This window comes from Rhinatrema bivittatum, chromosome 6 (assembly GCF_901001135.1).
Source record: "Rhinatrema bivittatum chromosome 6, aRhiBiv1.1, whole genome shotgun sequence".
NCBI lineage: Eukaryota > Metazoa > Chordata > Amphibia > Gymnophiona > Rhinatrematidae > Rhinatrema > Rhinatrema bivittatum.
The window spans coordinates 251,166,804-251,187,958 of NC_042620.1; the positions used below are offsets into that span (position 1 = coordinate 251,166,804).

At 46.1% G+C, this 21,155-nt stretch overlaps 1 protein-coding gene across 2 annotated transcripts in view; it reads left to right on the forward strand.

Annotated features, from left to right (window-relative positions):
• Positions 1–21,155, forward strand: part of LOC115094091 (active breakpoint cluster region-related protein-like) — a 107,170-nt gene that overhangs the window by 11,656 nt on the left and 74,359 nt on the right. For both annotated transcript variants that reach the window (XR_003857494.1, XM_029606789.1), the window contains exons 5-8: positions 10,885–11,058; positions 13,817–13,924; positions 14,621–14,672; positions 15,853–15,905. Coding sequence is in view for 1 of the 2 variants with exons in the window: in XM_029606789.1 (XP_029462649.1) it covers positions 10,885–11,058; positions 13,817–13,924; positions 14,621–14,672; positions 15,853–15,905 (387 nt within the window). In the remaining variant the exon portion in view is untranslated. The remainder of the gene's footprint in view (positions 1–10,884; positions 11,059–13,816; positions 13,925–14,620; positions 14,673–15,852; positions 15,906–21,155) is intronic.

Below are 21,155 nucleotides of genomic sequence, written 5' to 3' on the forward strand. Positions count from 1 at the left end.
TTCCCTTGTGCTATTTCAGATAGATAAAGCTGTTTCGCTCTGCCTCTCTCTTTGTCTCATTCTTTCCATCAATATCTATCTTCCTTTCTCTCAAATTCAATTCAAAAGGCTTTATTGGCATGACTGTTTATACATGTTGCTTAAGGCAGTGGGCAGGTTCAGACCATAAATTGTAAAAGAAAGAAATAGAAGAAAACAGAACAAGGAGAATTGCGATGCTTGCTGTGATGCTTAGTATTGTATCTGATTGTGTTATACATTGGTCACATAGACACAAGTTGGGAGAAAACCTTCGGTACATAGCCTAGTGGCAGGATATACTGTATCAGGGGTGGGCAAACAATGGCCCATGGGCCAAATCTGGCTCATTAATACCTTTCTTCCGGCCTGCTTACCTCATTTAAAAACACCATTGTGTGTGGCCCACACAATGCACTGATTAGCATGCCTGAGTCTGATGTCATCATCAAATGCCCAAATTGCCACCTTTCATGACATGATGAAATGCACAACGTCAGGATGGGTCAGGCCTTTAATGATCACTTCAGGGAGATAGGCAGGCGAGCAGGTCAGTGTTAGCGCCAGGGATGTTGTTAGCTATGGGCACATGGGGCCCCATGCTCCAAGTCTCTTCTTCACTGCCCCAAATCCGTCCAGTTCTCTCTCAGAGCTTTAAATGGGTTGTTGTTTTTTGGCTTCTCTTCCCTTGCTTCTTTCTCTCCTGCAACCCCTCCTCCCTACCCTGTCTGGAGCTTTCAACCTGGTCCCAAGTTTCTTTCTTTTGCAGTGCCATTGCTGGTGTCTGCCTGTGCAGATCAGCTTTTTGAACCACACAGGCCTCCATAGATACAGAGCCACGTGGTTCAGAAAGCTGACCAGAGAACTGAGTAGGCACAGGCATGAAATGTCAGCACTAAAGAAGTAAGCAATGTGGGACAGAGTTGCAAACGCCAGATGGAGTATGGAGGAAGGAGGTGCGGGGAGAAAGAGGCAAGGGCAGTGCAGCCAAAAAGAACACATGTAAAACTCTGAAGGAAGGCTGGAGGGGATGCAGGGACTCAATAGAACATGGGGCTGAGAAGGTGGAAGGGAGCAGGGAACTGGATGGGTAGGAATTGGGGAGGGAGTGAAAATTGCGTGGAGGGGGAATGTGGAGACTCAGGGATGGGTGACGGGGGGGAGGAGGGACTCCCAGATTTGGTGGATGGAGGAGGAGGGAGAAAAAGAGAATGGGAACGTTCAGACTGAGTGTGTCTGGGGGTGGGGGGGGGGTGGGGGAGTAGTAGGGGTTTCCAAACTGGGGGAAGACCGTGTATGGGGGAGAACGTTTATGCTCAGGGATGTCTGAGCAGAATGGAGACTCATAGAATGGATATTTTGGGATTGGGGAGAGCAGGGACTCATGGATAGATGAGGAGAATATGGACTCAGTAACTGGGTGGCAGAGGAAGAATAGGGGGTGCATTAAATGGGCTGAGGGGTATGAGATAGGACTGTGGATGCGAGATGCGAGGTAGTAGAAGAGGGCTAAGTGGTAGAGCTGGGTCGAGATATAGTTAAAGGACCTGGAGGGTTGGAACGAGATGGGTCTGTGAAAGGGATGAGAAAGGTTGGTAATGGGGCTGGGAAGAAGCCTGGGTGAGACAGAAAAAAGGGGGGGTGAGTGACAAAAGTAACTGAGCTTAGAGAGGGGATGAGAGGCAGAGGAATGTGATTGAGGGCTGGGGATCAGGTGAGTACAGAGGGTGGAAATGGGGCACCAGGGAGTGGGTGAAAGGGGCCAGGAAGGCTGGGAAGGGGATGAGGGTGAGAGGAGAAGCTGGTAGGTAGGTGGGTGAGAGGTGAAAAGAGGGAGAATGAGAGGGGGAGAAGACAGGGTGAAATAAAGGTATGAGTGAACAGAGAGAGCGGAGAAGAGAGATTGAAAGGGAAAGATCAATGGCAGAGGAAGGAAGTGAAGAAGAAGGAAGAAAGAGGAATTTCAAAATGTATATGGGACCTTGAAAAAGGAGTTGAAGGCAGACAGAGGAAAAAGAGAGATTGCAACCAATCTGACTAGAAAAATAAAATCTCCAGACAACAAAGATAAAAAAAAAAAATGCATTTTATTTTCAGTTTACTTTACTATTTGGACTCTGTCAGCTTTGGGTCGTGCCTCTCTGATATCTTTGTGTTTTACTGGGTACAGGAGGAAATGTATTTCTGCGTGGTCACACTGCTTGTATACAAAATCTCCCCCCAAAACCGCACAAATTTCAAAAACAGATGCACCATAAAATGTCAAAGAAGAAAAAGACCTCAGTGCAGAAATGTAAACTCACTAGATGATATTTTATTCTAGCCCCGTGAGAGGGACTGCAGTTCTGGCTAGAATAAAATATCTAATCAGCACAGACAGGTTTGCCCACCCCTGTACTATAGTATGCTGCTAGAGTTACTGCTACTTCTGTTTTTCTGAGGACTGTGAACAATTTTCTCTCTTTCTGACGCATGCTGGTTTGACAAAGAGCTTTAGATAACCACGCGAAGCTTTTGTCCCCTGCCTGTGGTGGACGGTTGTGAGCTTCCTCCCTCAAAGTGTTAACTAAGGATCTCATTTCCGAAGCATTTTGCCCATGGTCAGAATGTGAGAAAAGCCTTAGTAAATCAGGCCCTAAATATCCTGCAGTGAAGACACAGAACCAGAAATGCACACCTCCAGAAACTGTGCCTGTTTGTCCTGTGCAGAATTTCACAAGCACACGTGGATAGAAGTGACCCTCACATTCAAATGTTGCGACCCCAGTCGCTTACTCAGCGACCAGGGCCTTACCTTCCCCGCGGGTCTCCTCCCTGCGCCGCGAGCCGCGCGATTCCGGGCCGGCCTGGCCGCATGGCAGCGGCGTCCTCCTCGTGGGGATGCCGGCAAGCCCGAGGATAGCTCCGCCCCCTGCGGGGGAATGCGCGCGCGCGCGAGGGCTGTCTTTTTGAGCTCCCAGCACCCGGATGTGCCGATCCGCCCTCCTTCTGACGTCAGCCCCGGAGGGGGATTTAAACCCGCAGCTTTCTTCTTTGCTTTGCCTTGCAACGTGGTCACTCCTTGGAGAGAGTTAGTTGCTGCTATCCTGCGTGTCTTGATCCTGGTTTGTCTCACGATTCTGCCTGCCTGCTGCCTGTCTTGATCCTGGTTTGTCTCACGATTCTGCCTGCCTGCTGCCTGTCTTGATCCTGGTTTGTCTCACGATTCTGCCTGCCTGCTGCCTGCCTTGATCCTGGTTTGTTTCACGTCTCTGCCTGTTCTCTGCCTGCCTCGACTCTGGCTCGCTTCTTGGAGCCACTACTTGCTGCATACCCAGACTCCGGCACACCTCCTCGTTCCTGTCTTCAGCTACCAGTCCAGACTTCTGTCCGTCCTCGGTTTTCCCTCACGCCAGTGACTCTCCTAAGTCCCAGCGGTCCGGGTCCCTACGGGCTCCTCCTGGGGGGACCTCGGACTTCCAGGGCGAAGCCACCTAAGTCCTAGCGACCCGGGCCCTAACAGCTCCTCTGGTGGGGTCACGGGTTTCCAGGTGAAGATCCATCCCGCACTGTGTGTGTCTGCCTACCGACCGTCCCATATTGCCGGTCGGCCCAAGGATCCACACCCGGAGCACAACAGTTTGCAAGGCCATGGATCCGGCAGACCTAGCTGGTCTACAGGCCATTCCCGGACTGGCTCAACGTTTGGTTCAACAACAACAGGTACTGGACACCCTGGCGGCCACCGTGGAACGGTTGGCTACCCGTATGGACGTTGAGCCCGCGGCACCGGTTCCGGTAGCCATACCTGCCCCAGTGGTGACGCTTCATACTCCCACGCAGCTTCCAGCTCCCACACGTTTTGCTGGGGACTCTAAGGCTTGTGCGGGCTTCCTGAATCAGTGTTTTGTACGGTTCACCCTGCTACCCAATCAGTTTCCCTCAGATGGAATCAAGGTGGCTTACATCTTTTCATTACTTGATGGTCGAGCCTTAAACTGGGCGTCTCCCATGTGGGATAAAAATGATCCCGCCCTGAGTGATCTGAGTTTGTTCGTGGAGGAATTTCGAGCAGCATTCGATGAACCAGCACGTCAGGCCTCCGCAACTTCTGAACTACTCCAGTTTCGGCAGGGGACACGAACCCTAGCCGACTACGCTCTGGAATTCCGCACCCTTGCCCAAGAAGTGGGTTGGGCCGATAACGCCCTTCGCGGGGTTTTTCTTGAAGGCCTGGCGGCTAGAATAAAGGACGAGCTTGCAGCTCGGGACCTTCCTGAGGACCTGAACTCACTTATTAACGTGGCTGGGCGCATCGATCGACGCCTGCAGCAAAGAGCGAAGGAAGGGCGCTTCCCTCGCCGTCTGGTCCCCGTACCGTCAGCTACCGCTAGATCTTCGAACTCCGGATCTCGGACCACCGGCTCCTCAGCAGAGTCTTCTCAGGAAGAGCCTATGCACCTAGGAAGATCCGCTCTGACCCCCGAGGAGAGGCAACGCCGCCGAGACTTGCGTTTATGTTTATACTGCGGAGGTAAAGGCCATTTCCTGGCCCAATGCAAGGAGCGTCCGGGAAACTCCCGCACCTAGGGGTAAGTGAGGAGGTTCCCCTAGGTTGTCTGAATGCAACTCCTCATTGTACCGTACCCGTAACCCTCAAATATCCGGGGGGTTCTTTCAACACAAAGGCCCTCATAGATTCCGGCGCAGGAGGGAACTTTATCACTCAGGATTTGGTACGACACCTTCAGCTCTCCACGCAGCGTCAGGAACCTCCCTTACGGGTCACCTCCATTCAGGGTACACCGCTCGCCGGCAGTATAACTACTAGTACCAAGCCCATCATCCTTCAGACTGGTCTGCTTCACACAGAGAGGATTTCGTTCCTGGTTTTGGAGAAATCGGTATATCCCGTGGTCCTGGGGTTACCCTGGCTCCAACTACATTCCCCGGAGATTCGATGGGACGATTTCCAGATTGTCCGTTGGGGTGCACACTGCTCCCATTCTTGCATCCAGCCCTGGAGGGGTCCGCAAACGCCTCTGGTGCAGACTGATGTCAGGCTTCAGCTTCCGTTTCCCTACCAGGATTTTGCTGACGTGTTCTCTAAGGAAAAAGCGGAGTTGCTTCCACAGCATCGTCCATTTGATTGCGCGATTGACTTGCTTCCTGGCTCCACTCCCCCCCGTGGGAGAGTATACCCACTTTCTCAGCCTGAAACCCGAGCCATGTCTGAGTACATTTCGGAGAATCTCACCAAGGGGTTTATTCGCCCCTCTAAGTCGCCCGCAGGAGCGGGTTTCTTTTTTGTGGCTAAGAAAGATGGGTCTTTGCGGCCCTGTATAGACTATCGTGGACTTAATGCCATAACCAAGAAAAATCGCTACCCACTGCCGTTAATCCCGGAGCTGTTGGACAAACTCCAGGGGGCACAAGTATTCACGAAGCTGGACTTGCGAGGGGCCTACAATTTGGTTCGTATCCGTCCCGGGGATGAATGGAAGACCGCTTTCAACACCCGGGATGGACATTACGAATACTTAGTGATGCCATTTGGCCTATGCAATGCTCCTGCAGTGTTCCAGCACTTAATGAATGAGATCCTCCGGGACTTCCTACAATCATGCGTTATAGTATATTTAGATGACGTTCTTATCTACTCCTCGGATCTAGCCTCTCACCGAAGACATGTTCGACAGGTACTCCAGATTCTGCGGGATCATCGGTTATATGCGAAATTAGAAAAATGTCTCTTTGAGCAGAATTCCTTGCCCTTTTTAGGGTATATCGTTTCTGCAACTGGTTTTCGCATGGATCCTAGCAAAGTATCTGCCATCCGAAATTGGCCCCGGCCGGTGGGCCTGAAGGCTTTGCAACGTTTTTTGGGCTTTGCAAATTTCTACCGCCACTTTATTCCACGATATTCCCAGCTGGTGGCACCTCTCACCACCCTAACCAAGAAGGGTGCGGACACTCGAATCTGGCCTTCCGAGGCTTGCAAAGCTTTTGAGGACTTAAAGGAGGCTTTCCTCCATGACACCTGTTTGCGACATCCGGATCCCACTCAGCCATTCTTCGTGGAGGTAGATGCCTCTAGTGTTGCGGTAGGGGCGGTCCTCTCACAAAAGTCCTCTTCTGGCCATTTGTTCCCTTGCTCCTATTTTTCTAAGAAATTCACTTCCGCCGAAAACAACTATGGGATTGGCGACAAAGAGCTATTGGCAATCAAGTTGGCACTAGAAGAGTGGAGGCAATGGTTGGAGGGGGCGACTCATCCTGTGACGGTCTACACCGATCACAAGAATTTGGAATTCCTGAACCAAGCCCAGCGGCTGAACCCCAGACAAGCACGTTGGTCGCTGTTTTTCAGTCGGTTTGACTTTCTCCTCAAGTATCGACCTGCCGCGAAGAACGTCCGGGCGGACGCCCTCTCGAGGAATGATATTCCGGAGGAGAAGGAGGAGATCCCTCAGTATATTATCGATCCAGCCAAGGTCCAGTTAGCCAATACTATCGTATCCTCTGTTGAACGTGTTGTAGTCTCTCGCAGGGACCGCAAAAGAGTTCTTGCCTGGGCTCATGATTCCCTCTCTGGTGGTCACGCCGGTAGGGAGAGGACCCTCAACCTTCTCAACCGCTATTACTGGTGGCCTAAGGTGCGCCAGGATGTACGCCTGTACGTGGATTCTTGCCCAGTTTGCGCCCGGCAGAAACCTCTGAACGGTCGCCCATGGGGGCTTCTGCAGCCTCTTCCCATTCCCACGGAACCCTGGACCCATATCGCCACTGATTTTGTGGTGGATTTACCCCCTTCCAAGGGCAATACGGTGATATGGGTAACAGTAGACCGCTTCTCCAAAATGGTTCATCTCGTACCATTACCCAAGTTGCCATCAGCACCAGAGTTAGCCCACCTGTTCACACAGCATATCTTCAGGGCTCATGGACTTCCGCAAAGTATCGTGTCTGATCGGGGCCCACAGTTCACGGCTCGATTTTGGCGGGCCATCTGCCGGAAATTTGGGATACAGTTGAACCTATCTACAGCCTTCCACCCACAAAGCAATGGGCAGACCGAACGCATGAATAGGTCCTTGAAGACGTTCCTTCGAAGTTTTGTCTCCGAAAGAGGAGACAATTGGGTGTCCCTCCTTCCCTGGGCCGAGTTTGCCTACAACAACCACACCCACTCGATAACAGGACAATCACCTTTCCAGACCGTTTTCGGTCGCCACCTGAAACCTCCGGTGCCCATTCCTGTTACCGTGCCTTCACCGGCAGCACTAACGGTGGCCCAACACATTCATCATCTATGGAGGTCGGTCCAACGCCGACTCACTTCCTCAGCCGAAAAGATGCAGAAATATGCCAATCGCCACCGTCGACCAGCACCCATATTCTTACCCGGTACTAAGGTATGGCTAAGCACCAGAAACCTCCATTTGCCAGGTCGCTCCAAGAAATTGGCATCAAGATACTGTGGCCCTTTCACTATCGCTGAACGCATAGGGTTGGTCTCTTATAGACTCCGTCTACCCTCCTCTTTACGTGTCCACAACGTGTTCCATGTCTCTCTACTGAAGCCAGTGGTACTCTCCCGTTTCCATCAACCCTCGACTGATGCTGTATCATCCCCCGCTAATGAAGAACCTACCTATCAGGTACGCGAAGTACTAGATGTTCGTTTCCGAGCTCGTCGCTGGGAATACCTGTTGGCATGGGAGGGTTGCGGTCCTGAAGAGGATTCCTGGGAGCCAGCTCGGAATATTCTGGACAAATCGCTGTTAGCCCGCTTCCATCAGGACAATCCCGGTAAGCCGGGTCCCCTGAGGAGGGGCCGTAAGAAAGGGGGTACTGTTGCGACCCCAGTCGCTTACTCAGCGACCAGGGCCTTACCTTCCCCGCGGGTCTCCTCCCTGCGCCGCGAGCCGCGCGATTCCGGGCCGGCCTGGCCTGGCCGCATGGCAGCGGCGTCCTCCTCGTGGGGATGCTGGCAAGCCCGAGGATAGCTCCGCCCCCTGCGGGGGAATGCGCGCGCGCGAGGGCTGTCTTTTTGAGCTCCCAGCACCCGGATGTGCCGATCCGCCCTCCTTCTGACGTCAGCCCCGGAGGGGGATTTAAACCCGCAGCTTTCTTCTTTGCTTTGCCTTGCAACGTGGTCACTCCTTGGAGAGAGTTAGTTGCTGCTATCCTGCGTGTCTTGATCCTGGTTTGTCTCACGATTCTGCCTGCCTGCTGCCTGTCTTGATCCTGGTTTGTCTCACGATTCTGCCTGCCTGCTGCCTGTCTTGATCCTGGTTTGTCTCACGATTCTGCCTGCCTGCTGCCTGCCTTGATCCTGGTTTGTTTCACGTCTCTGCCTGTTCTCTGCCTGCCTCGACTCTGGCTCGCTTCTTGGAGCCACTACTTGCTGCATACCCAGACTCCGGCACACCTCCTCGTTCCTGTCTTCAGCTACCAGTCCAGACTTCTGTCCGTCCTCGGTTTTCCCTCACGCCAGTGACTCTCCTAAGTCCCAGCGGTCCGGGTCCCTACGGGCTCCTCCTGGGGGGACCTCGGACTTCCAGGGCGAAGCCACCTAAGTCCTAGCGACCCGGGCCCTAACAGCTCCTCTGGTGGGGTCACGGGTTTCCAGGTGAAGATCCATCCCGCACTGTGTGTGTCTGCCTACCGACCGTCCCATATTGCCGGTCGGCCCAAGGATCCACACCCGGAGCACAACATTCAAACACGTCATTACTACTTCATGATCTATAAAATCCATTTCCACTCTAATTTCCCCTGAATTTCTGGGAGTTACCATTTTAATATAGTAACACGGTAATGGTGCGACACAATGACATCACATATACAAATCTGATTGTTTCATGAAGTATGCAGTGTTATTTGTGACATCATAATCAGCATGGGTCAGTCATATTTCAGTGTGTGTGTGTGTGTGTGTGTGTGTGTGTGTGAGGCCATTTTGAACACTTTTCCTTAATAACATGGCTACTCCAAATATTCCTAACCCAACAAATTAATTGATACAGGGTGGTTATTCTTGACTGTTCCGATACATGAATATAGCATATTTACTGGACAACAAGACACACCAGACTCTAAGATGCACGGAGGCTTTTAAATGAAAAACACTTAAAAAAATATTTCAGTGCATCTTTATAGTGCAGTGTAGTCTACCAGAGAGCCTTCTCTCTCCCTCTCCATCTCTGTACTGTCCGGACTGCCTTCTCACGTCAATGTCTTCATGAGTGACACTGCAGAGGGGATAAACAAACACGTTTGTCTTTTTGCTGATGACATTAAGATCTGCACAGAGCAGACACGCCTGAAGGAGTAGAGAGAATGAAAGGTGATTTAGGAAACTTTGAAGAGTGGTTGAAGGTTTAGCAGCTGGGATTCAGTGCCAAGAAGTGCAGAGACATGCATCTGGGGTGCAGTAATAAAAACAGTATGAGAAGTGGGGTGAAAGACTGATGTGCACAGACTGGACCTTGGGGTGGTAGTGTCTGGTGATCTGAATGCAACGAAGCAATGTTGACAAGACGGTGGCTAAGACCAAAAGAGATGCTGGGCTGCATAGAAAGAGGCATAACCAGCAGGAAAAAGGAAGTGATAACACCCTCGAACAGCTCTTTGGTGAGTTCTCACCTATTGTACTGTGTTCAGCTCTGGAAACCTTACCTCAAAAAGAATAAGAAGAGGACGGAAGTGGTCCAGAGAAAAGTGACCAAAATGATGTGGGTTCTGCATCAAAAGCCATGTGAGATGAGACTGAAGGATCTGAATATGTATTCACTGGAAGAGAGTAGATACAAGGGAGAATATGATGCAGACCTTTAAATAAATACCTGAAAGGTATTAATGATGCGTAAACATTAAATCTTTTCAGTTGGAAAGGAAACTGCAGAACTAGGGGTCGTGATATGAAACTCCAGGGGGACGACTCGGAACCAACATCAGGACATATTTCATCACATAAAAGGTGGTGGATGCCTGGAATGCCCTCCCGGAAGAGGAGGTGAAATTGGGAAAAGATGATAGAATTCAAGAGGGCACGGGATAAACCCTGCGGATCCCTACGAGCTAGGGGATGGAAATGAAAAAGATGGGGTAACCTTTCTTAGCTTTAGGTGTAACACTTCTGCAGGGGGGTAATCTGCATAGAGCAGCAGTTACCATCAAAAGCAACTTGCTGGGCAGGCTGGATAGATCTCTCTACCTGCCGCCATTTACTGTGCTACTATGTAATGGCAAACAATCTGGGCTCCTGCAGTAGCCCTGGGCTTCTTCCAGTCCTCAGACCCACCAACCATCAGTAGATAAGATGCAGGGCTATTTTTTTTTTATAAAGTGTGTCTTATTGTCCAATAAATGTGGTAAATGTCTAAATGTGAATAAATCACAAACTATATATATGTGTGTATGTGTATGAGTAATGCAGCAAATAAATGTGTACAAGTTATGATGCTTAAGTTAGTATTGTTTAATTATGTGCATTGATTCTTGAGAAAATGGAATTATTTGCAGGCTGTGATACCTTTTATTGGCTCACCACAAGAACAATTCAAAGATATGAGCTTTCGAAATCACAAGTGCATATCTAAAGACGACAGCTAGAATATGCAGTTGTAAAAGTTCACTTACTCCACCATCTGTGGATTTTACTTATTGTATGTGTAAGTACTCTATACATGCAAGAATGACAAAAGAGGCAGGTGGCACCAGATTAAGGCATTCGTCCACCTTTGTCAGTCTATATGGTGCCACCAGACTCTTTTTTTTTTTTTTCATTTTTGCTGCTACAGATTATTAACACAGCTATGCCTCTGGAGGTTTTGTATACAAGAAAGTCTTCTAACTTCTTTGCTGTGTTGGCTGGGCCAGCTGATGAAGCCTCTAAAGATGGCTGCCTTCACCTCCCAGCCTGTTCTGAGCTCTCTGCAGGTTCAGACCATCTTCTTCCAGGTGCCAGAGCTACTGGAGCTTCACCAGAAATTCTACGAGGGCCTGAGGCAGAGCCAAGAGAAGCAGCTTGTGGGACACCTCTTCCAGAGACTGGTAAAATTCAAAGAATATAATCTGTAATGTGAGGGATGAGGGAGACCTCCTATTTGATGCGAGGAATGCAGTAGACGTCATTGCCAAGGGGGCCACTTTCCCAGCCCCGGGCAGCATCTGCCTGGCTATCCCATGGTGGGGAACAGTCTCTCTTTGGACATGGGCTGGGGACAGGATCTCCTGTAAGGCCAAACTGACTGAAGACACATCCATAAAAATGTCAATGTACTTGTGCTCCAAAAATAAACAAATTACTTTTAACATAAAAAGTTAGTAGCCAAAACAGATCTTTAGTTAGTCCACAGTCCATTATCATAGTCACCATAATTTACCATTTTGAGTAGATCACAACTCAGTCTCAAACTTTTACTCTTTCTCAAAGTTTTTCTTTGGGCTGTAGGTTACTCTTCGAGTCTAAGAAACCCCCGGTTCACCTCTCCTGTGGTCTGGTGCAGAGGTTACTCCCAATGCCTACAGATCCCAGTTCACCCTCACACATTGTCTGGTTTTTCTCCACTCTTTTCCCACAGAAGGCTCACTCAAAACCCACTCCATGCTGCTTTTACTGCTCAGTCTCTTTCTCTCTCACTTGAGAACCCAAGGGGGGGCCTGGACAATTATCTCCTGACCCAGAAGGCTCCAATTTTTACTCACGCTTTAGAAGCTGCTTGGATGTCAGACACTTCCCTTCTGGAGCAGCTCCTGAGACAGTGCATTGCCCGGCCTTTTGCAGCCAAAGCTAGTCTCGAACTCTGTGAAGAAATAGCCAGCTGGTGCCTCTCCCCTAGGCCCAATCAACACCCCCCCCCCCCCCCAACAGAAAAATCACCAAGCTCAAAACATCTTCTCTTTCTTCCAGTAATCCTCGACTTCTGCAGCGCTTCTCAAAATCTAAGAGCATAGATGGCACTCGCAGATGGATCTTTCAAACGCCACATGTTCCTTCCTTCTTACTTGTAATCTACTTACACACTTTCAGCAGTGCTTCTTCTGGGTGACGCACCAGTTGTTTCCCTTTCTTTCTCTAGTGGCCTGGACCCTCCAGACACTCACCCACCCCCAAATTCCTTTATTTAGTGACCGGCTCCTTTTTTAGACCACAGATTCAGTTTTACACCAGGCAGAAGATGTGAACCATTGGTCCAATTTCATGCTTGCCACTCATACACGTTGCACGTACCTCCACCGAGCCGTCCAAGCCATACCTCTGGAACCTTCTGAATTTTATAGATAGGATAAACTTTTAACCTTTTGAGAAAAACATCCAAAACCCACAATCCTTTTTGGGATGGGCTACCCAAGGGCCTTACCCTACTAGCCATTCCCTTTTGTAACTTCAGAATGACCCCTGGTATCCAGAATATTCCTATTGATAGGTAAAGGGATAAAACATTAAGACAATCTATTGCATCAGCCATTAGAATGAAAGTACTAGTGGTACCTGTGCCACAAGTAGATGAGGTCAGTTGTGTGCAGAATGAATGAGACTCTTTGCTAGTGTCTGAGGCCAGTGATGTGAGGAGTTAGTGAGATTCCATTGCAGTGTGTGAGAACTGAGTGAAACTCCTGTAGCCCCCTCTTTGGGGACTTCCTGGAATGCAGGGGCACAACAGATTTTCCTGCAGGCCAATCTTATTCTTTCTTCTCCAGTTCACACCGACACAATCATCAATAGGCCGCAAGGGTGCTGGAGTTCTTTCTGATGGGGGGGGGGGGGGGGGGGGACGACGATGACGACATACACATCCTGGGTCTTAGGCTCACAGGAATGGGCACAAGTTCACACAGTCTCTCACGCTTTCTGAAGATACAGTCTCCCTTGTACTTGCTTTTACATATCCTTGCTGGTGGGCTTTGTTGACTCTGAAGAAACAGGCTGGATACTTGCATAGGTTGTTCAAAAGAAAAAGTTTGCTGTAACCAAAAATACTTTAAAGTCCAATTTGATAAAGTAAATCCTCAGAAAATCTTCATACAAAGCAAAACAATTCCAAGTGCCTTTTCCCAATGCTGCCTCACTGAGAGGCCCACTCTGGCAGTTAATGGGCAGGCTCTTAGGAGGGCACGGATCTTCTATCTTTCTCTGATGTTGAACTCCACAAGCTGAGCTTCTAGTGACAGAAAGCCCAAATACAATACCATCAAAGTCCAAAAATAAAAACTCCTTTCTTTGGTGGGCAGGAATGGCGGTTAAAAGATTGCTCCAGAAAAACTGGAACAAACTCTCTCCCACAAACTCTTCTTCCTTCTCAAGCCACTGCCTTTCTCTTGTATCTCTGCCAAAGGGGCAAGCAGTACCTTCTCCTACCCTCCCTCAGGCAGGGGGTGACCTCTCTCCTGGGCATGCACAGATCTCATAAAAGACAAAACTCTCCCAAAATCTCCTCTTCTCTTCCCAGAACAATCCCTTCCAGCTCAGTGAGGAGGCTGACAAGGGCAGAGTCCTATCCCTTTGGTTGTGCAGGCTGTGGGGCCTACATTTGTGAACCACTCTATTCTCTTCCCCTCAGTCCAAAAGTAAAGGAACAACCACAGCCTATGCAGATGCCCAGCCTGTTTTTATATGGTTTTATTGACCAGTCTAGATTGATTGGGCCTTGATGAGGAATCAGAAAAGGATGGTCTGTAAAGTGCTGATACCTACCTACTCTTAAGCTAAGGGCAATTTTAAATAATGAAGGATCCAAAGGGTCCTTACACTTCATTGCAGGGTCTGAACTCTCCCTTGCTCACGTCTTCTCTCCATGACTTTCAACAGGTCAACCAGCTTGGTATATACCGTGCTTTTATAAGCAATCATCAGCTCTCACTGCAGACAGTAAGGAAGTGCACGAGTTCTGATGAACGCTTCCAAAACTTGGCAGCGGTAAGACATGAAAACCCTGGTGAAAATTCCCCCTCCCCCCACTCCCGAATATTCTTCACTTATATTGAGGGCAACTCTAAAACTGTGTACAGAAAGGCATCACTTTTTATCTGCAGACTTTATGTCAATTTTCAAAGGAAACTGTTTCCTCTGGAAACTGAAATGAAAAGAGTACTTGCACAGACCTCAACCTTCTATTTGTGTGGATACTTTATCCTCAGAAATCTGTGCATGTACTTTATAAAATAAAAAAAGTATATATGTAAATGCCCTGCCCAGACCCCATCCCTAGGAACGCCTACTCTATCTGTGGGTAAATGTAAACTACGTGTTCTGTATATTTTTATTCGCATATAGAGTTGACCATTTTCAAGGAATCCATTTTCGTGGTTAAAGCACTATTTTACCCACTGAAATGCCTTTGAAAATTGCCCTCATTACACCTGTCCTTCCCAGAGAGATTTGAGATATCACATCCCAAGCAGCCTGTCTACGTTTTAGAGAAGTTTGTGATTGAGAGCTTGTATAACTTAGAGACGTCAGACTAGGCTTTTGACTTTCAGAGGAGTCTGTGACTGGGAAGGGATTGTGACAGACTGGCAAGAAAATGTATTTAGAGTGGTTCGGTTTCTTTTGGCCTTTTTCTTTCTGAATTTTGAGCTTTTCTCTATCTTTTTTTTTTTTTTTATCGCTCAGGCAATAAAGATTGGTGCCGACACTGTGGATCCAACATCATACACCTTGGAAGGTAGAGAGTTGGCATTTCAGACATAGGGAAGAGATCACGGGAAGTACTTGGGGAATAGGGAGGAGCTCCTTCTATATTTTTAATAAAAAAAAGGTATTTGCAAAAAAAAAAGAACTGGTAGTTTTAGCACAATTAAAACCCAGCTTCTATGATTATTGTAAGGTAGGACCTCAGAATTATTAACCTCTTTTTTTCCCACTCTTCCCTCTCCACCTCACTCCATGCTCTAAGGAACCATTGAGGTATTTTCCAGATTTCAAAGAGAAACTTCCAAAAAAAAAAAAAAAGAAATGGAGAGTTGAGGAATAAAAGAGCAGCAGAAACTGACTCATTTGGTGGTTACAACCCAAAGTCAGGTAGTCCGCTCTTCTCCAAGGACTGCCAGCTGGCTCCATGTTTTCAGGAGAGGCTGAGCGATCTTGATTTTACCTCATTGCATACAGAGACATATATTTCCTGATTATATTTAGAAACCATACACAACTCAGCAATCAAAATATCCAGTTATCCCATCACTTATAAATCGAGCCATCCCACTACTCAATAACCCACTGATCCAACCATCAAACTATTCAGTCATTCTATCACCCAGCCAAGCACCTAATTACTCAACTATTTGATTACTTAACTATCCAATCATCAAATCATTCAACAGCCCAAACATCTAGCCATCCAACCACTACTCACTCAGCCACCCAATAACCTTGCCATTTTACTACCCGATCACCAGACCACTACTACTGTCATCTAATCGCCTATAGAAATGTTAATAGTTACCTTTTTGAATGCTATATCAAAGTGGGGAAATGCTACTTTTTAATGATATGTCTTCAAAAATGATGATTCTATTTGATGTTAACAAACATATCATATAAGACAAACACTTTCTGGTGGTCTGCCTCCTTGCCAGTCCACAAACTATTCCTAGAAAGATAAATGGACTTTTATTAGTGAGGTGGCAAACAAAAGCTCAAGACTTGTAGATGCTAGTAAATGGGTCATAGAATCCAAATGATGGCCGAAGTTAAAATTTTGATAGCAATCGTTTACTTTCAGCTAATGGTGTACATATACTTTGAAATTCAATGCTTCAGTAAAAACAATGTGATTTCTTTTCATTATAATTATTTTACCCTATGATTTAAAAAATAACAGCATCATGTGATATTTTAAATTTTAGAATTGCTCTTGAAACCAATCGATCGGGTCACCAGGAACACTCTCGCACTGCATGTGAGTAGAGAGCAAAGAGCCTGTCAATGACTTTGCTGCACCATCCTAAGATTTTTGTATTTTTTTATGCAAACAAATCTCAAAATGAAAATTATTAGCAATTTAAAACTTCTTTGCAATTCTTATATCACAAGAGGTGATGAATATTAATAGAAAAGAAAACTGAAAATCAAAATGGAATTCTGTCAGCAGAGATAACTAATCCAATATAAACATAAAACAGTCAATATTGAAAAGTATTTATCAAGATAATTTTTCAGTTATTGGAATAAATGCCAACTTTTGAATATTGCCAGCACTTATCTGGATACATTTTATTCAGATACGTCATTATCTAGATAAAATATATCCGGATAAGTGAGAGGTGTTTCAGGACATTATTCAACTAGCTCCGATACTTGGAGTTATATCTCTAGACATGTCCCCAGATAACTGTAACCTTAACTGACTATATTCAAAGGAAAAAGCCAATAAAGCAGCTAACCTATAGCAAAATAAAAAAAAGTTGAGCAAGTCTGGTGACCCAATCCCCCCCATTCCCCACCCAACTAATGGCAGCTCTATTGAGTTGATGGCCACTTCATCTCAAGTCCCCCAAAATATGTTTAAATTGTTCTGGGTCTCTATGCCTAAAAAGTCTCCTTCCCTCATCACTTTCTCTGAATTGGCATAATTGAATTTAAACTAAAAGCCCCATGCGGCATCTCCCCTCTTCCCAAGTCAAACCAACTCTAACCCTCCTGTCCACCTGGAACCCTTCAACCACTTTACCTTGACCAGGATCTCAGAACAATTGTCTGGCTCTTGGCACATCCAGTGTTGCTTTAACAGAGAAGGGCTACCAAAATGATAAGGGGAATGGAACAGCTCCCCTATGAGGAAAGACTAAAGAGGTTAGGACTTTTCAGCTTGGATCCAACATCTCTCTGATTGCTTAACTATCCCTGAATGTAGATGAGGGGGGATATGATAGAGATATGATAAAATGTTTACATTTTCTGAGCAACTTGATGGCATGGAGGTTCACACTGACTCAATATTAGACACCATGATATGGTTACAGGCCATTTTAAAAAAAGTGGTCTCACTGCAGCGTGATGTTGAGGATCTCTCTAATAGAGAGGGGGGGGTATGATAGAGGTGTTTAAAATCATGAGAGGTCTAGAACGTATAGATGTGAATCGGTTATTTACTCTTTCGGATAATAGAAAGACTAGGGAGCACTCCATGAAGTTAGCATGTGGCACATTTAAAACTAATCGGAGAAAGTTCTTTTTTACTCAACGCACAATTAAACTCTGGAATTTGTTGCCAGAGGATGTGGTTAGTGCAGTTAGTATAGCTGTGTTTAAAAAAGGATTGGATAAGTTCTTGGAGGAGAAGTCCATTAAGTTGACTTAGAAAATAGCCACTGCTATTACTAGCAACAGTAGCATGGAATAGACTTAGTTTTTGGGTACTTGCCAGGTTCTTATGGCCTGGATTGGCCTCTGTTGGAAACAGGATGCTGTGCTTCATGGACCCTTGGTCTGACCCAGTATGGCATGTTCTTATGTTCTTATGTTCTTACTCTCAAGCAATGCTGGGCAAGCTGGGAGCAGGACTATTGTCCAAGCTATTGGTCATTGTAAGGGGTTTGGAGGGCTCTGGGTGGGGAGGAAAGTTAGGGTTGATTTGAGGGAGAGTGGAAATTGTCCCTCCAAGGTCCAATATTTGTGGCACTTGGTAGGGGGTGGGGGATCAGGCCATCATGCCCATATGACTGTTTTATTTCTACAGCTTTGCTGCTTCATCATCTACATTCAGGGCCGGTGCATTCCATTAGGCAAACTAGGCAGTCGCCTAGGGTGCTAACCATTCGGGGGTGCCGAAGAGCAGCCATGTGGGACTAGGAGCAGTGCCCATCCTGCTTGTGGCTGAGAAAAGCATACACTCGGCGGGCCACGAGTGGCGTCTCAGCGAATGAGGCCGGGGCCGGGACTGAGACCGGAGAGGGAGGGGGCAGGTGGACGCAAGGCAGAGGGTTTGCCTAGGGCGCCTAATACCCTTGCACTGGCCCAGTCTACATTCTTTGAATATAGCTGGTTAAGGTTACAGTTATCTGGGTATACATACCCAGATAACTTTGAAATCTGACCAGTGATATTCATACATAGCCAGTTTGGTTTCAAAGTTTTCTGAGTAGGCTGTGAGCCCTTTGGGCTGTCTTAAAAAAAAAAGAAGATGGTGCTTCCATTTACATTGGTGTGGTCTATAGACCTCCAAATCAGATGAAAGAACTGGACAGAGATCTGGCAGAAGACAACAAAAAGGTGGGAAAGAAGGGAGAAGTGTTGCTTGTTGGAGATTTTAAGGTACCTGAAATGGATTGGAGTATCCCTGATGCAGAATCTGCAAGTAGAGAGATAGTGGATGCCCTTCAAGGGCTATGCTCAAACAAATGGTGATGGAACCCATGAGGGGAGAAGTTTACAAATATTCAACATATCGCTTACAAATGGGGATAATGTCTCTAATGTCTAGGTAGGTGCTCACCTGAGCACCAGTGATCATCAGATGATATGATTTGATATATTTATTTATTTTATTTATTTGAGGTTCTTTATATACCGACATTCGTTTAGTAACATCATGTCGGTGTACATTCAACAAAACTTTAGCAGCAGCACTGGAACAGATAGAAAATAGCGGCAGTGCTTTACAATTAATATTCAACTTAGAAAGGACATTAGGAGATTATAACAAGGAAAAATTGGATCAGGGAATGCAAACAGGGAAGGGGAGGGAGAGGGAAAATAAAGGAAGAATTAAGAAGAATATATTAACGTTAATACATATGATAAATACATTAAATACATTAGTTATAATATAGCAGCCAGGAGAAAGAGAAGCATTCTAACATCCAAGTTTTGGATTTCAAAACTACGGATTTTGGTAAAATGGGAACATACCTTGAGGAGGAACTAGGAGACTGAGAAAAGATGGGAGAAGTGGATCAACAGTGGAACAAATTAAAAGGAGATATTACTAAGGCAACAAATCTCTATGTAAGAAAAGTAAGAGGAAAAATAAACCTATTTGGATCTCAAAGGAGGTCCAAAAAATAAAGGTTAAAAAAAAATCAGCATTCTGGTGAAGTTGAAGGAGACGAGGAAAGAAATCAGGAAAGCAAAACATTAAGCAGAAGAATGGATTGCCAAAGAAGTTTAAGTGAGGAGACAAAACATTTTACAGATATATCAGTGAGAGGAGCAAGGCCAGAGGTGATATTGTAAAACTGAAAGGAGACAAGGTGCAGTGTGTGGAGGGAGATGAAAAAATAGCAGAAATATTAAACAAATACTTCTGTTCAGTGTTCACTAAAGAAAACTCTGGAGAAGGACTGTTGCTGCTTGACAAAAGCACAAATGCGAGTGGGGAAGACGCAACACCATTTACAGATGAGAACAGTGTTAAGTGGAATCCCTCAAGGATCCGTTTTGGGACCAGTTCTGTTTCAATGTCTTTGTGAGTGACATTGCAGAAGGGTTAGAAGGAGAAGTTGTCTTTTTTGCGGATGATACTAAGATCTTCAATAGAGTGGACATACCTGAAGGAATAGAGAGAATGAAAGGAGATTTAAGAAAGCTCGGTCAAAGCTTTGGCAGCTGGGATTCAATGCCACGAAGTGCAGAGTCATGCATTTGGGGTGCAGTAATCCAAAAGAACTGTATGAGATGGGAGATGAAAGATAATGTGCATGGACTGGGAGAGGGCCCTTGGGTGAAAGTGTCTGGAGATCTGAAGGCATCAAAGCAATGTGGCTAAAGATAGAGGGATGCTGGACTGCATAGAGAGAGGAATAACCAGCAGTAATAAAGAGGTGATAATGTTCTCGTACAGTTCCTTGAGTAATCACCTGGAGTATTGTGTTCAGTTCTGGAGACTGTATCTCCAAAAGGATAGAGACAGAATGGAGGCGGTTCAGAGAAGGGCAACCAAAATGGTTTAGAGTTTGTATTGGAAAACCAATAAAAAGAAGCTGAAGGATCTAAATATGTATACAGTGGAGGACAGGAAGTGCAGGGGAGATATAATACAGCCCTGCAGATACCTGATAGGTTTTAATGATGCACAGACATCAAATCTTTTCCATTGGAAAAAACTGTAGAATTAGGGTCACAATATGAAACTCGAAGGGGGATGTCGGAGAATCAATATCAGAAAATATTTATTTACAGAGAGGGTGGTGGATGCCTGAAATGCCCTTCCAGAAGAGGTGGTGAGGATTAGAATGATAATGGAATTCAAAAGGGCATGGGATAAGCACTGCGGATCCCTAAACACTAGAGGATGGAAATGAAGAAATAGGGTAACCTATATTAATTTTAGGTGCAGTGTTTTGGATTGGGGGTAACTTGCATGGAGAGGCAGTTATTACCCTTAACATAAGGCTTTGGGTGACCAGCATAGAGGAGGGGTGACCAGCTGCCACAATTGAAGCCACAAATTCATGGCTAGGTTGTAGCATAGATCAATTATTTATGATTTATTATATTTATATTTATAATTATATTATTTATTTTATATTTGTAGATTATATATTATATATATATTATATATATATTATTTATATTATATTTATATTTATAATTATTTATCCTTAATGTTATAATACCCCTGTTCCATGTAAACCGATATGATATGATATGTTTCATGAATGTTTGTATAGAAAAGAGTTAAATAAATAAATAAATAAATGAGAACCTTTCTCATTTGTAGTCCAATTAGCCTTGATGCATTTGAGGCAACTGCATTAGCGTTCTTTGCTTTCATGGTGGGATAATTGGATTCAGACGATAGCCAATGCTGGGCCCTGACATTTATGGTCCAGGATACTGATATGCAGACATTTGGGAAAAACCATTATGCAGCACAGGACTGCTTCTATGGCCAAATCCATAAGCAAAGCATGTTCGAGCAGCATTGCTTGAATTATCGAGAAGGCTGGTCATCCCGTAAAATTGTTGCCAGCAATAATTTTGTTATGGGTTTGACCTTTGCTTGATTTTGATTGTAAATATTACTACCGTCAACATAAGGCTATATGGGGGTAACTGGCATGGAGCAGCAGATACCACCCTTAACATAAGGCTTGGGGAAACCTTCACGGAGCAGCAGTTAATACACTTAACATAAGGCTTGGGGAAACCTGAACGGAGCAGCAGTTAATACACTTAACATAAGGCTTGGGGAAACCTGTACAGAGCA